We start from the raw sequence: 15767 nt of genomic DNA on the forward strand, positions 1-15767 counted from the left end.
AATCCCATGTGCTGAGTGATGGAGGATATAATGATTTGGATGAAACTTACAAAGCAACAGTTTATTTCTGTTGGTTAAACTGCCCTGAATTTACCAACAAAGAAAATTACAGAAAACATCCAGTCCCCAAGAACAACACAATAAAACTGCTGAAACAGGAAGTTGTACTTCAGGACTCAGAAAATCCCTGATTATCTCAAATTTGTCACTGCACAGCTTTTCTCCAGATATAAACACCAAGCAAATCATCAAATACAAAGTAGCTATGGTGATTACCACACAACCATGTAGTCTATTCTGAGCAGAGAGAGCATTCACAGAACATCTCTTTATGAAAATCAACATGAAAGAATTCCAGTTAAGAATTATGAATGTTTCAAGAAATGAATATAAATAGCTCACTTGCAACCTGATGATAATGGAATTAGAACACAATATCAATAAACAGAGGGTTTTTATATAAAAGTGTTGTTTATTGTAAGGAAACTTTAAATATAACCAACGATATTGAAAATATGATGACTGGCATTTATGGCCTTGATAGTAGTTTACTGCCATACAAGTAATTTCTAGCATTTTTTCTTAATCACATCAAGCTAGTGCAAAATATAGGTAGCTTTTAGAGATTAAGCATACAGAATGGCAAAAGTGTAGATTTTGGTTACCTGATATTTCTTTCTAGTATAACAGGCTTCTCTTTTTTCCGTAAATCAAAAGTACAAAGGCAATTTATTGTATGTGCAATTATTCATACCGGGTTTCTAGGTAAAAAAAAAAAAACAAACCAAAACAACAACAACAACAACAAAAAAATCAAAAAACCCCACATTTGCAAATTTTGCTCAAATGGCATTTTTTAGGAATCTGATGTATAATTTATACCATACTGTATGATATAAATTATATGTTGTTATTATATAATCATAATTTCATTTACAGGTATGATTATATAAGTTGTCAGAACATATAACTAACTATAGTATAGTAATTACATCGATGTACACAAATATATGGCATTAGAAAAGTCATTATCTAAGAAGGAAAGATGGTAATAATTCAGGTGTTTGAAACAGGGCATAGCAGCCTTCCTACAATTCTTGTAGTATCATTTTGGCAGAACTATTGCCAGTCTCCATTATGTGCACTAGCTTTCCATGAATATCAACAGACAGGTCAGTAAGCAGTATTAAAATTGGACTGTGCCTGAAATTTCCAGTCACAGACCCTTGTAAGCAATGAGCCCTGTGCTCATAATGAAGATGATATTCTCTCTCCTCAGTCTTAGAAGGTATCCCATGCTATTATAGCTAAAAAGCTGTTATTTTATGATGACCTACATGTTTCTGAAAGCAGGATGTGTTAGCTTTAACAATGACACACTTTATAGACTTATGCAAAGCTTCTCAAGTATTGATCTTTCAAACAAAAAATATTTTTGTACTTCCTGATACGGGCTTTTCAAGGACAAGTTTAGTTTAGCATGGCTTTCGATATCAATCACTTCAGTAATTGAATTTGGTCTTTGATAGCTAAGATCAGACTGCAAGAAGAGAGAAATACAGAGATCATTTAATCTGAGACAGGTAAAATATTTAACAGATAAAAAAAGTGAAATCTAAAAAAATCTGGAGAACAAGCATAGATAGAGAAGACAAAATGCATAAATATAACACAAGGGAGAAGGAAAGCAGCATAGGGTTATATATGATTGGGTAGAACATGACAACGACCTATGCTTTTAAAGCATGAAGGTTAATTTGTCAGCTGTCCTCACTCATGTATAGAATACATGTAACTAATAAAAAAATGCAGTTTATTGCAAAAATATACAAGTCCTCTAAATTGCATAAGATATTACAATGTCGTGCTGAAACATGACATATTAAACAAAGAGGACTTTAAAACAAATTACAAAATGTTAAAAATCAGATTTGGGTCATGAGCATTACACAAAATGCATTGTCATGCTTTATCTTACGATTAGTCTTGTGATTCACTACATCTGTGATAAATGCAACATAAAATCATGACAACTGTAATAGTCAGAAAGTAATATCTACTGTATATCTTCTGTATTAATACATATAAACACTTTGTGTGCACTAATACTTTCAACATATCACATTCAAACTAACAGTCTTTCCAGAAAGTTGTAACCTTTTTGAAGAACAGAAGATGGTTTAACAAGTTCATGGCATGTGGGGTTTTTTTTTTGAAATCTACTCTAAGGAAATGCAGTGTGAAAGGACTTGATTTTCAAAGGTGCTGTGTTACTACAGGTCCTCTTGATACCAGATGAAACTGTCAATGCTCAGCACTTTTAAAAATCAAGTCCATTATTTATTAAATTCCTGTTTTGTTTACTAGTATTTCCACTGTAAGAAGTCAAAAAAATACCCCCAAACCCATTCTTAAAATCACAGAAAATGCTTGGCATCTATAGGAAGAAAGACAATTTCTCAGTGGACTAACCACTACTGTGCTATATTCTCATAACAGATCTTGTTGCTCCAGTGTTTAGTTCATGCACTGGTATCGGCAATGTCCATGTTTGTTCCAAACAGAGCAACTAGCTGCTCTTCATAGTTTGCAATGTTTCTTTTCAGAATTTCCATACAAGGTCCCAAAAGCCTTTCAAATGCCTGCACATCCATAACTAATATAGAAGGAGAGAGAAAGAGAAAAAAAAATACAATGTGAATGTCAGTTGCAGACACTAATCTTGCTGTTCATGACATTCCAATGTAAGATTTTAAACGAAAGGACAGATACTACTGAGGTATATACTTTGTTTGCACAGAAGAGAACCACTTACCATAGCAAAACCAAGATCAACCAACACATTGCTGCTGCCTTGAACCTTCTGAAATAAACATAGAATTTGCTGCATTTCTTATATTGAAAATATTTTCTTATTAAGATTTATGTCACTCAAGAGCTGCTGAAGAAGTCTGGATTCCTCCCAAGAATACAGTTTTAATACCCTTGAGATTTACAAAAAATACATCTTTTGCTGATGTTACTGGCTGTATTTGGGGGCTAACTTGGCATATATCCTTGCTATTTTTACTTGCTTCCACCCACAGTGGAAATTGTAATAAATACTTATTTCCCAGCAAACATGCAAAAAGTTGGAGACAGTAATTCCCATGTAATGTCAGTGCACAGCTGACCAGATTTTTTTTTTAGCCCATCACATACTGTTATCCATTATAGTTCTAGGGAACCAATAGGCCAGGGATGAAACTTCATACATGAGCTAGCTTCCAACCTGGTGGCCTGTAGTCTCTTGGCTCCTGAAAAAGAGTCAAGATCTCTGCTATTTGGGAAGTGCCAGAGATCTTTGTGACTCACCCATGCTGAGTAATGACACTCTTCCTCACCACTGCCTCTTAGTCTTTCCTGTCTATCCTCTTTGATCTTTATTGCCTGATCACCTCTGTGTGTTTGGAGAGAAGGATTTAAATAAAACCAGTACCTTTTTAAGTGAGAAATTTCTGGTTACTGGCCAAATCTGTCTTTGCAGTATACAGTTTTCCCATAATTAGATAAAAATATTTAGGAGGTAAGCACCAGACCATGAAAAGCAATGGATAAGAAGGGTTATCTATGAGCACAGCTCCTTTGGTCTTTGCATTCCCTCTGCCTGAGACTACAGTGTGATTAAATTAACAGCTTGTGAAGACGATATGCTAAAGCTTAAGTCATGGTAATAAAATGGGACAGGATTTTTACTACAGTTATTTCTTGGATGAAAGTCTACTGAGAAAAGAAATAATTTACCTTTCTACAGGGTATTAAACATTTATCTGATAACTATAAATGGTTTGCAGCAATACTCCCTGTAATGTCCGGAAACAATTTTTACTTCCATGCAATCAGAGAAATGTTGGAGAATTTGTCTTTAATACCAGTTATTAATTACAAATAATTTTTTGCAGATTAATTATGTAAATAGGAATGCACAGTTATAGATGATAAACAGTCTCATTTGGGTAAAGGTAATTCAATCTTATATTCTGGAGAAAGACAAGAGTTCACAATGAAAATAACCAGGTAGATTAAGTATCATTTCTTATTAGATATAAAATACTATTGAACAATACCTAAACATTTGACAGTGCCAAGAGCAAATGCAGAGGCGGCTCGTGGTTTGTTAGTTACAAGCGCAAGTTCTCCAAAATACTGTCCTCTTGAGCATCGAGCTATCTCAACTGCTCCATTCTCTTCTACCTCTTGTTTATCCTGAAATATCAGGTAGAAAAAGAGAAAGGAAGATAGAGAATGATACACAGATCTGCTGAACTCAGAGCTGCATAAGAGAAATAAGTACCAATGGTAACATTACTGCTTAGCACTTAGAATACATCAAGATTTAAAAAATTTTGTGGTTCAGGGATGTTTACCTTCCTTGACATTATAATCCTTACTTCTCCAGATTCCACAATGAAGAAGGAATCAGCCAAGTCACCCTGTAGAAGAACAAAAGAAATTGAATAATGGGAATGTGAAATTTCCTTTTTAGTTTCTTGCTACCGTTAAAATATTTGCTGCCAGTGCCTTGAAGCTCATTCTTTAGATATCTGTTGCAAAAGAAAGAACTTTTAATATGAAAAACATACTCTAGGCACATAATAATTAAAACATCTATGCAGAATTGACAGCAAGGCCTTTTCATGCAAAGACATAGCTGACTGTGCCTTACCAAAAAAAATAGAGAAAAACAATGTTATGGAAGATTTTTTGATCCTTACTCTTGTTTCTCCACCTTTGTATTGCTTCCAAATGATTTCCAGTATCATAATCCTGCAAAGGCTATCTGATGCCCAATAATTATTTTGGGGCAAGACAATCTCAGCTGCCTACCACGAAGAGTCTGCATTCTTCTTCAAAAGATTATCGTATTTTAAGAACACAACAAGGTAAGTCTTCAGTGCTCCTATTGGGGAGATGGTTTAGTGGTAGACTTGCCAGTGCTGGGTTAACAGCTGGATTCAATGATCTCAAAAGATCTTTTCCAGGCTAAGCAATTCTATGGTGCTACTGGAAGCAAACATTCTTCTGTATAGTTTGAATTTCTAAGTATACTAAAAATGTTGACTCCTTTACTGATACGAACAAAGGATGTTTTTCAATGTACCAGAAGTGGAAAAATTAGCTTCTGAAGCCAAATAATCACCTCTCTTAGATAAAAGATATTTTTTGTTTTGTTTTGGCTGAAAAAGAAAAACTTAGCTTAAAAGTAAGTATTGTCTATAGGTAAAATAGTAAATAGTTACTTATTGGAATAGAAAAACTAAAATTAGAGATAAACTGTACCTGAGCAATGATTTGTTCTCCATCTTTGTACACTTTGGTACCAATCACATCAACCACTTTTAAACGCTCAGATACCTTCATTTAAAAGCAGAAAATGTAAGAAACATTTGGTTAACATTACAATATTATACTTAGAAAGTCCTTTTTTTTCATGAAACTTTGTGCAGAAAAATATATCTTTATATTCCTGGTTTGGTAATCAATAAAAAAAAGGAAGAACTGCTGAACAGTGTTACAGAGGGCATATTATAATCTTAACAGCTAGATGTTTTGATAGAGCTTCCATTTTTGTAAGAAGTTTATGTATCCCAAGTCATTCAAAAATTATTTTCAGAAAAGCATGCAGGTAAAAATATAGCTGTTAAATGAAAATATTTTGTAATTCCCTAAGTCATTGTTTAATTTTATTGGCTAATGTCTAGTAAAATTAAGCTTAATAAGGTAAAGTTAAAAAAAAAAAAACAAAACCCAAACATATATTTTTTAAAATACAATATTAACAATAGCTCTTTATCCTGGAAAATGAGAATCATCAAAAATATGGTATCTCTCCAAAAACAAATGAATTCAAAATTTTACTGTGGAGAAAAACTGAATTCCAAATTCAAACTTTGCAAAAGCAGAATCTTATCAGGTACCTCTGATACAACCATTAAAATAACACAACGGAAATCTTACTTCTAAAGATTTAAGAAATGGCAACGACTGAATAAAATTTTCATACATTCTTCTCTTTTTGGCATTATTTTTTACAATGATTCTTCGGAACGTTACCCTGTCCTGTGAACATAAAGAGGAAAGGAGAGTTTATTAACAGAAAATACATGCATGGTAGAAAATACTTTAGACATAGCCGAATATGTCCAAATTGCCAATTTTAGTCCGTGTAGCCATCAAACTAGCTGGCTAGTCTCCCCATACAGTCAGTTGAGAAAGATTCCTCTAGAGGTCAATAAAGAGCTCCTAAAGTTAAGCTCCTGATCTGACTCACACCGAGAAATGCTCTGTCCTTTGGCAGAGAATACATACAGAGTTTACATATAGAGGGTACAGAGTTTACCTTAAAAAAGGTCAAGTGGGTAATTTAAGACATTTAAGAAAGCCTTAATATTTAAATATTTAATTTACAAGGCTTATTCATTATCCTGAGGTCCCACACATACTGATATGTACTCCAAGAGGCTTTTATATTCTTATACAAACAAAACCAAAATACACTGGGTCTTAGGTTAGAGTCCACTTTCTGCTATTTCAGCAGAACAAGACTCACTGCTGCCCTAAACAGCCAACTGGACATTCCTTAGTGTCTGGCAATCCCAGTGAAGCAGACAGATGGAAAAACTACTTGTATGCTGTTTTCTTCTCTTAATTTCATAAGACTGTGTCAGAGACAGAGGTGAAATGGTTTGCAATCTTCATTGCTACGGGAGGGACTTGCTGGCTAATAGAACCCAACACAGCGTAAAGCCATTCTTACAGTGTCCTAATCCCTGCCATGATCCCAAAATTCATGTGGATTAAAGTGGTGCAAAATCACGTTCTTTGCTTCAAGAGGAAAATGTTATCTTGGGATCTGTCATTACATAGGTATGTTCATCTTGAAGAAGGTGGCTATCCCAATTTCACTCTTTTGGTAAATTCTATTACTGTTGTCAAAGATCCAGATAATATAACACTGAAAAATAACCTCTTATTTGAGTTGTACTCTGGAACCAAAGGCATTTCCTATCAAGATGTGGAAAAACATTTTATATATTTGTCTAAGCACTTGTCAAATGGTCTGCCATTTGGGAAATGATCATTAAAACAGAATAACACAAAATTATCTTTTTTTTTTTTTAAACTGTTTTCTTAAGCTTCAAGGTTTGCTTCTGCAGATTCTCGAAAAAAGACAGCATTGTGTTGGGACTTCTCAGAATCTTTACAATTAAAATTTCCGAAACTGTATTTCTTTTTAATGCTGATACAGCAGACCAGTGCAATTTATATAGAACATTTTAAACAACTAGTATCTTACAACAAGTATTTCACTTACCAAGCCCCAGATGGCACCAGGAGAGGTAGCTATAATTGTAGCTGCTCTGGGTGTGTTGTACATTAAGGCCAACTCACCAAAACTTCCTCGGTTATCATAGGTTCCAATACACCTCCCAACACCATCGCATTTTACATAAATATCGTATGTACCTCTGTCAATAAAATATGCAAATACAGTGAGTAGAATCCAGTCTGGTGTTTGCTAAGCAGCCTCTCACTATGCATTTTTTTCACCATGAATCCCAAAGATAACGTGTTTGAAATACACATTCACTTATTAAACACCTTGCAGAGATGTATCAATCACTTCCATAAATAAATAGTTCCTTTTTAAAGGGAAGGATAGGATTATTAGTTTTTACATTAAATAAGGTTAAAGATAGACTGAATGTACAGTGATCTACTGATCATTGGAACTTATTTAAAATATCTAATTTAGTATCTCTTTCTTAATTTTAAACACACTAAATACAAATGTAACAAATTTTTGCAGAAATTGCTATGGTATGGTCACTGAAATAATAATACAAGTTATTTGACATTTAAAATACTCTGAAGTAGTAATTTATAATGTAATAAATAGAGGACATGCAGGAAACAGAAGGAATGGTTATGAATGCTATTTAAGATTATGAAATAAAGGCATGTATTTATCCAATATTTTGGATTATTTCTTTCCATCATTAAATTAGGAACTTTTTTTTTGCTTTGGGAATGCATTAAAATCTGGTACCTTGTAAAACATGACATAGCCATTCCCCACTAATGCTGAGTCATCATTTTGTTCAGTGCTGAATATTCGTATGGTATGTGTGGATAAATCATATGAATGCAGCACAAAAATCTGTACAATGATCTTATTGATAAGGGACTTAAGAGGTGATTCACTGCACCTAAAAACTGCAAGACTGACAGAATACTGTGAAGTCCCTGCAGCTTTTTGGGTAAGAGATGACAAACTGCAACCTCATGAAGCTGAAAAACACTGACTTTTAAGCCAAGAATCCTTCCACACTTCTATGATCTTCTGACAGAGTATTTCAGTGGGAAGGGATCTGCAATGATCATCTACTCCAAAAGCTCAACCTCTTCAGGGCTGAACAGAAGTTAAAAGCATGTTACTAATGGCACTGTCCAAATGTGTCTCAAACACTGACAGGCTTAGGGCATTGACCACTTGTCTAGGAAACCTGTTCCAGTGTTTGGCTACACTTTTGGCATAGAAATCTTCCTGATGTCCAAACTGAGCTTTCCCTTGTGCAGCTCTGAACCATTCCCATGCATCCTATCACTGAATACCAGGAAGAAGAGCTCAACACCTCCCTCTCCACCTCTCCTCATCAGGAAGCTGCAAAGGGCATTGAGGTCATCCATCAGCTTTCTTTTCTCTAAACTAAAGAAACACAAAGTCCTCAGCTGCTCCTCACAGAACATGCCTTCCAGCCCTTTCACCAGCTTTGTTGCTCTCCTTTGGGCACATATAACTTAACATCCTTCTCAAACTGTGAGGCTCAGAACTGCACAGACTACTCAAGGCGAAGCTGCACCAATGCTAGATACAGCAGGATAATCACCTCTTTTGGCCAGCTGGCTATTCTGATCTACACTGACCAAAAACTTTTGCGTTTATTTAGAGTTTTAGCATAATACTCCTTTCAATCTCTCTCAGAAATCACTGTGTTAGCCTAAAAGTAAAGGTAGAAATAAGAAAAAGTGTTTTGGGACAGCTTGGTTGAGCCTGTGCCAACAGACTAGTGAAGGATTCCAAAGTAAACACTCTTCCTAAATCACTGGATTCAGCAGTGACCGACAGCTTTGTGATCAATAAGATTTTACTTAGTTACCTGCTTTTTCTGATACAGATTTCCAAATGAAGTGTAATGACTTAGCTACTCAAGGACTAATAACATTCATGTAAACAATAAAGTTTGCACATAGTACTGAAATACAGTAAGATTTAAAATATTGAGCTGCAAAACTTTTACCATTGTGTTTTGCATTAGATTTCTTTCCATGTAAATAAAATTAAAACCAGCCTTTGGGATCTAGCAATACATAAAGAGGTTAGGGACATATTTCCATATGAATATTCTGTCTCCTTTCAAACACCGCTTTCTGTAACTCAGAGAGCTGCACTGGTTCATGCATATTCTTTTCTTTTTTCCCCCATGCAAATATATGTTAGAGTTAAATACAAGTACATAGAGGAACAGATTTTTCTCAGTGGACTTTTGCATAATACTTTGTGCTATAATAAGACACAGCGATTCACCTATCGATGACGTAGAAGTTGTCACCATCATCCCCTTGATCAATGACATGTTCCCCTCCTTCAACCAGCTTTTCAAACATCGCATCTAACACCTGAGACATCTGTTCCTATTTAAAAGAACACAGGCAAAGACAATAAATTATCATCTGCTTTTAAAACTTTACTCTTCAAACTGACTAACTGACCAGCCTCCCAATATGCAGGTAGAAAGTATTCATGCATGGAAAACATTCATGCTACAGAAATGTGTGGATCAATCAGAAAGACAGTTTTATTTGGTATTCACTGTTAGCTTTTTGCTCTTCCAGAGCCCAGCTTCCCTTCTTGTCCCTGCTAATGATAACATAGGTCTTGTCTGCAATATTATTAGGTCATGAGCATCCAAAGACAGAGTTTCACCCTTCAGAATTGTGTAACATACGCAGTTAAAAGAACTACATCCTCATTGCATGCGACACACTTACCTGTTCTTGTCTTTTGAATTGTTGTACAGGATTTAGACTTTTAAAATGATTGTAAAATATTTTGAAAATCTAAATTATACAATGGCTGCACAATGGTGGGAGAGATGTAACCTTAAAGGTCTGCAGTGCTTTGGCTGACTAAGTAAATGCTGGACTCAGGAAGTAAGATTTTATAGGCAGGTCTTTAAATTAGTTTGTTAATTTGAATAGAATACAAATGCTTAGAGGGACATGTTAACGGACCAACAAACTGCCAGCATCTGAATTATGACTGTCTAATAACAAAAATCACATAATTTGTCCTGTTTGGTGTAAATCTGCTAAAACTTAAGAATTCACATTTAAAAGAACTCAAATACAGCTCATTGCAGATTATAAGAACTATTATTAGGATTATATGAATCCTAAAAATGTAACTTAATAATTTAAATTTTATATTCAGTTTATCCAGCAATATGCCTAAATAAACACAAAACTATCCTCTACTTTTTAGAGCTTTGTAAATATGTATCATATAGAAACAAGCAAGTTCTAGTGAAAGACATTGTAAATAAAAGCCTATGATTTAGATACCCATCTTACAATGGACCAGTTCTAGCATTTCCAGCCACTGAAAAATGGATGACATTTGACTTTTCAAAGACCACCAGCCTAAGCCAGTCCTCTAGAGTTCTTCTGCAGCCCTTGGACAGAAATAACCATACTAGATAGCTCAGAATCATTCTCTAGAGATCCCACTTTCTTTCCTCTGATAATAAGAGTAATCTACTGTAACTCACAGTTAGATGCTTAATTTTTAGACAGATAAACTTAGGCTCAATTAATTCCACCCTTATCCTGTTGAATTCCTTCAACTACTCAAAGCTTTTCAGAATATCAGCAGTACCATGTTATCCAAGCCTTTTTTAAAATGGAAGCTAAATACAATTTTACTTCACAGAGTTCGTTGTGTGTGGGCACAAAGAACAACAGAATGTCAGCATCCATCCTCAGTATTGTGGTAAAATACAGTAAGACATCACACAGCCTACCCAGGCCAGCACAGAATCATTTAACTATGCCTCCATTTAGTACCTTTTTTAGTATAGAAAGGTTGTGTATTTGCGAAAAGAATCATTTTACTACCAATGAATGGGTTATATTTTATTTCAGAGAAAACTCTGTGTGTGCGTCATTGGGAGAGATTGAAAAGTAGGTACAGGAATTGCCTTTAAAAATCTTTCATGCTTAAATTAATAGGTAATATTACTTCACTATCCCTATGGAAAGTCAAAGGAACTCCTACAAAATCTGCAAAATGGACCAAATGACACCTAGTTGTCTAAAGCATTTGAAACAGCACATTTCCTTCGCCTTGCTTTACATCTGAACTGGCAAAGTGGCTCCTCAACGGCTGTTTGACAACAAGTAATAACATGCAGAACACTCCACACTTCAGGGGAGGTTAGAGTAGATGTTATCTTCTAAAAGCAAGCAACGCAAAACCAGAAAGTATTATATGGTCTCCAATCTTTGGAAATTAAAATACTCCCAAGACATCTTGGAAAAAAGATTAGACTAACAAGATGGCTATCTGCTGTATTGAAGGAATAGTACATATAGCTGTAATCGTTATTTAGTATGCTTTATCTCAAATTTCAGGTTAAAACATTTTCAATCCCTTAATTACAAATCAAGTTCACCAAAACACAACTCCTCTGACAGGTAAATCTATGAGTTTTTCAGACAACAGAGTAGAATTCACAAATGCAATTCCCGTTAAAAAAATCTTTTAAACACCTGAAGGTATTTAATACATTCGAGAGCTGCCTATTGTCTGCTGAGTAACAAGTATTTTAACTTTCTAAGTAAATTGCAGCTGATGGAAAGACGATCAGTCCCTTTTCCAAAGCTTTCTACATGAAATTAAGATAGAGCAGACTGTAATAACCAAACTAGGCATGTGTTTTTTGCTTTTACCATGAGAATTACAAAACTGCTTGCCCAGCTTGCTCTACATGAATCCTCTTGATTCTCTGTCAGACTGAGACTCAATTTACTGACACCCTTCATAGTTACTTTGAAAGGATAAAGATAGGCAATTTTAGAATTAAAAAGAAGATCTGTTATCATACACATAATTAATTCTGGTATTTTGTAAAATGGTGCAGTCTGAAAGCTATTCTTCCTTAAAGCAGTTCTAGCTTGAAAAAATACATATAAAACAGGAAAAGGTTTTTTTATATCAAGTGTTTGTAAATCTGCCATGTGTAATGCTATGGTAATCTGATAATCAAAATTCTAAAGAGTGATACTTTAAAATATGATAAACTTTTTCACAGAAATAAAATTTATAGATCTGAAGTATTAAAAATGTATGTTGTGCAATCTTTATGGTTTCTGCTAAGCATTCACGATCTTTAAACATTTTTTTCAAATACAATAAAGCAGTTATTTTTCTTAAGGATAATGCACTTTACAAATATCAAGAACCAAAACTGAAGTTTAAATTATTTGAAATGTTATTATTTATATAATGCTTATTTACATACACTGATTAATATACTCAGTGATTATTTTATTAATTCTAAACTGCAAAGTATGTAAATACTTAAAAAAAAGAATGCTTTTTAGAAACAGAAACCTTTGGTTATTGTCATGAAAGCATGCTTTGATCACCATCCTTTGTGATACAGAGAGGAGGCTGAATGGGCAATCTTATTTTCTGAACAACACATTCCATAATACAAACCAAATTTATCTATCAAAATTTTCTTTTTAATAAATAAATTTCCTTTATTTGAAGTGCAGTCACTGCATTTTTCCCAAAAAGTCTTTCTACCAATTAGACTTTAATAATAGAGTGTGATTTCACAAAATAATTTCCTAGACGAATAAACATGACATAGTTACAGCCATCATTACTGTTTCAATCAGCCTTGCTTTCACATATGAATGTAACTGCTGGGAAGCCAGGGTGCAAAGGAGGATTAGCTCCCTTATCAGTATCAGCCAGCATGATATACCCTTTTGTATCACCTAAAGCAGGGATGATATGGTTTTCTTTCCTCTTACTTAGACTGAGATGATATCTACCTTAGTTTTATACCAACTTAAATGAACTCTGCTAGTAAAGTTCTTTTGCCTATTCAGGTCAGTCAGAATCAGAGACTACAACTAGAAGTACAAACTGAACAGGACCAGGGGAGGGTTTCAAGCACTCACATGATACAGTCTGGGCTGGTTTGCTATTGGTGCAGTTATTAGCACAGCTGGTGAAGCTTTGGTTTGTGCCAGCTGTCACTCCTGATAAGCCCTGGTCATGGCTTGGAGGAATGCTTGAGCTAGAGCTTCTTCCCACAAAAGGTAAAACCACTCTGGTTAATTGCTTGGTTTGGTGGGCTTAAGAGGAGAGGACAGTGCAAGACAATTTAGTTTTATTTATATATGTATGTCATACTGCACTGCATGGCCTCAGGGACGGAGAATGTCCTCTGATCTAGTTTGCTGTTAACCAATTACTGAACTGCATAAAGGTGACAAGAATGGAAAATGTCAAAATAATCTACTGCAGTCAGTCAAACTCTGTCTTTGGGCATCCTTATTAATTCACCGACAAACAAAATACACATTTCTAGTCAATCAAATGACATTTTCCCTGTAATTAAAGTCTTCAAAATACTGAGGAATAATGAAACATTTAATATGAAGGGCATGTGACTACAACTGATAACTAGTAAAAACAAACTAGTTAGCAGGTAGGTATTCTTAGTCACGAAGATAGATATTCTTTAGTCTGTGAATCCACAGTTCTTCTATTACACCTGAGTTCATAAACCACTTTATTAATTAATGCTTATTATGATATTAAGAAGGTAATGAAGCAGACACAATAGCAAAGTAGGAAGTAGGAAAAGAAAAAAAAGGCCCAACAGAAATAGTTAGCAAAACATAGGGAGGGAAGCCACAGGAAGAAAAGGAATTCTTTATCAACAAGTCAGGACATTGGAAAGGAAGAGTCAGTTACAGAACAGGCCTCTGCATTTGTTTTTCAGGAAAAAAACCACGTACATATATTCCCCTGAAACTCCAATATGAGTGTCAGCAACACCATTGATCCAATTCAAATGTTTAGCTCCATTGTGTAATATCCACTTGTAAACTAATCAAAAGGCATTTAATTCTTCACTATCAAGTAATCTTATTTGTATTTCAATGTACAATCAATATTTTCAAGTAATAATATTTTCCTTGAGAATATACCTTAACCTTCCTTCACACAGCTCAGTGTTAAGTTAGTATTCTGCCTCTCCACTATCATGCACACGCTCATCAGTCAGGCTCACTAGCACTTTTTATATTTTGTAACTAGTCCTCTGAGCAAGTTGGCTGACTCTTTCTGGCTGTTGGCTAAAAAAAGAGCAGAAATAATTCAGAGTAGCAAATAGTTTCCAAAATTCCTCAGCCAAAGATGAAAGCACCATACATTGGGCAGTCCTTTTGCAGAACATCTTCAGTAACTGCTTATAGAATCACTGAATCATTCGCGATGGAAAAGACCCTTAAGATCACTGAGTCCAACCATTAACCTAGCATTGCCAAGTCCACCACTAAACCACATCCCTAGGAGCCACATGTACATGTCTTTTAAATGCCTCTAGGGATAGCAACTCAACCACTTCCCTGGGCATCCTCTTCCAATGCTTGACAACACTTTCCATGAAGAATTTTTAACTGAACCTCCTGTGGCACAACTTGAGGCTGTTTCCTCTTGTCCTATTACTTGTTACTTAGGAGAAGAGATCAGCCACCTTCTCTCTCCATCCTCCTTTCTGGCAGTTCTAGATAAGGTCCCCTGAGCCTTCTCTTCTCCAGGCTAAACAACCCCAGTTCCCTCAGCCACTCCTCTAAGACTTTTGCTCTAGGCTCTTTGCCATTCTCATTGCTCTTCTTTGGACCTGCTCCAGCATGTCAATACCTCTCTTGTAAGAGGGGCCCAAAACTGAACACAGTATTCACGGTCAGCCTCACCAGTAACAAGTACAGGAGGATGACTACTTAGTCCTGCTGGCCACACTCTGATGCATAGACAAGGTGGGGAGAATCCCCATTTCATAGATCTGATGTAGGCATTAATTTTGCTTTAGAGAAAAACTGATGATTAAGTGCAGATCTATTTTTTTGGGAACCCATTAGTTTGCAAAAAGCTTTGTGCCACTGAAGAAGGTAGTGCATTAACTCTGTTCAGGCATTCCGGGCTCACTCATAATATAGATAGATCTATCTGTCTATGTATTCCTATTAATTGCTTCAGCATCTGTAGTCTTAATTCTTTACCAATATTTTTAAGAACGTAAGGGTATTATTAGAATCTTCTGTTGTAGCACTTTTCAAGGAATGCTTTGGCATTGAGTATGAGTCCACTATTCATAAAATACATCTGCATTATGCTTTCTTTCATCTTACAGTTAATCAACTAGAATTGATTAATCAATATTTGTTCACTCTTATAATAATTCTCCAGGTGCATGAGTGGCAATATGCCCAGAAATTGCTCTTGCATATTTGTGAAGAATATGTATAATTTATTACCTTTTAGAAGAGGTTCAAGACCTATCTGAAACATTCTGTAAAGCATTAGCAGGGCAAAGGTCTCCAAAATAACATTTCCCTGAAAGAGAACAGATTATCTAACA

General features: G+C 35.1%; 1 protein-coding gene across 1 annotated transcript in view; it reads right to left on the bottom strand.

Annotated features, from left to right (window-relative positions):
- Positions 1 to 452: 452 nt before the first annotated feature.
- The window catches only part of PRKAR2B (protein kinase cAMP-dependent type II regulatory subunit beta), an 81940-nt gene continuing 66625 nt past the window's right edge, over positions 453 to 15767 (bottom strand). The window contains exons 5-11 of the mRNA XM_034063381.1: positions 9629 to 9735; positions 7355 to 7508; positions 5998 to 6099; positions 5320 to 5394; positions 4407 to 4472; positions 4107 to 4245; positions 453 to 2656 (exon numbers count right to left, since the gene is read on the bottom strand). Of these exons, the coding sequence (XP_033919272.1) occupies positions 2523 to 2656; positions 4107 to 4245; positions 4407 to 4472; positions 5320 to 5394; positions 5998 to 6099; positions 7355 to 7508; positions 9629 to 9735 (777 nt within the window). The 3' untranslated portion in view covers positions 453 to 2522. The remainder of the gene's footprint in view (positions 2657 to 4106; positions 4246 to 4406; positions 4473 to 5319; positions 5395 to 5997; positions 6100 to 7354; positions 7509 to 9628; positions 9736 to 15767) is intronic.

The sequence above is a fragment of the Melopsittacus undulatus genome, chromosome 5 (genome assembly GCF_012275295.1).
Source record: "Melopsittacus undulatus isolate bMelUnd1 chromosome 5, bMelUnd1.mat.Z, whole genome shotgun sequence".
In the NCBI taxonomy this organism is placed as follows: domain Eukaryota; kingdom Metazoa; phylum Chordata; class Aves; order Psittaciformes; family Psittaculidae; genus Melopsittacus; species Melopsittacus undulatus.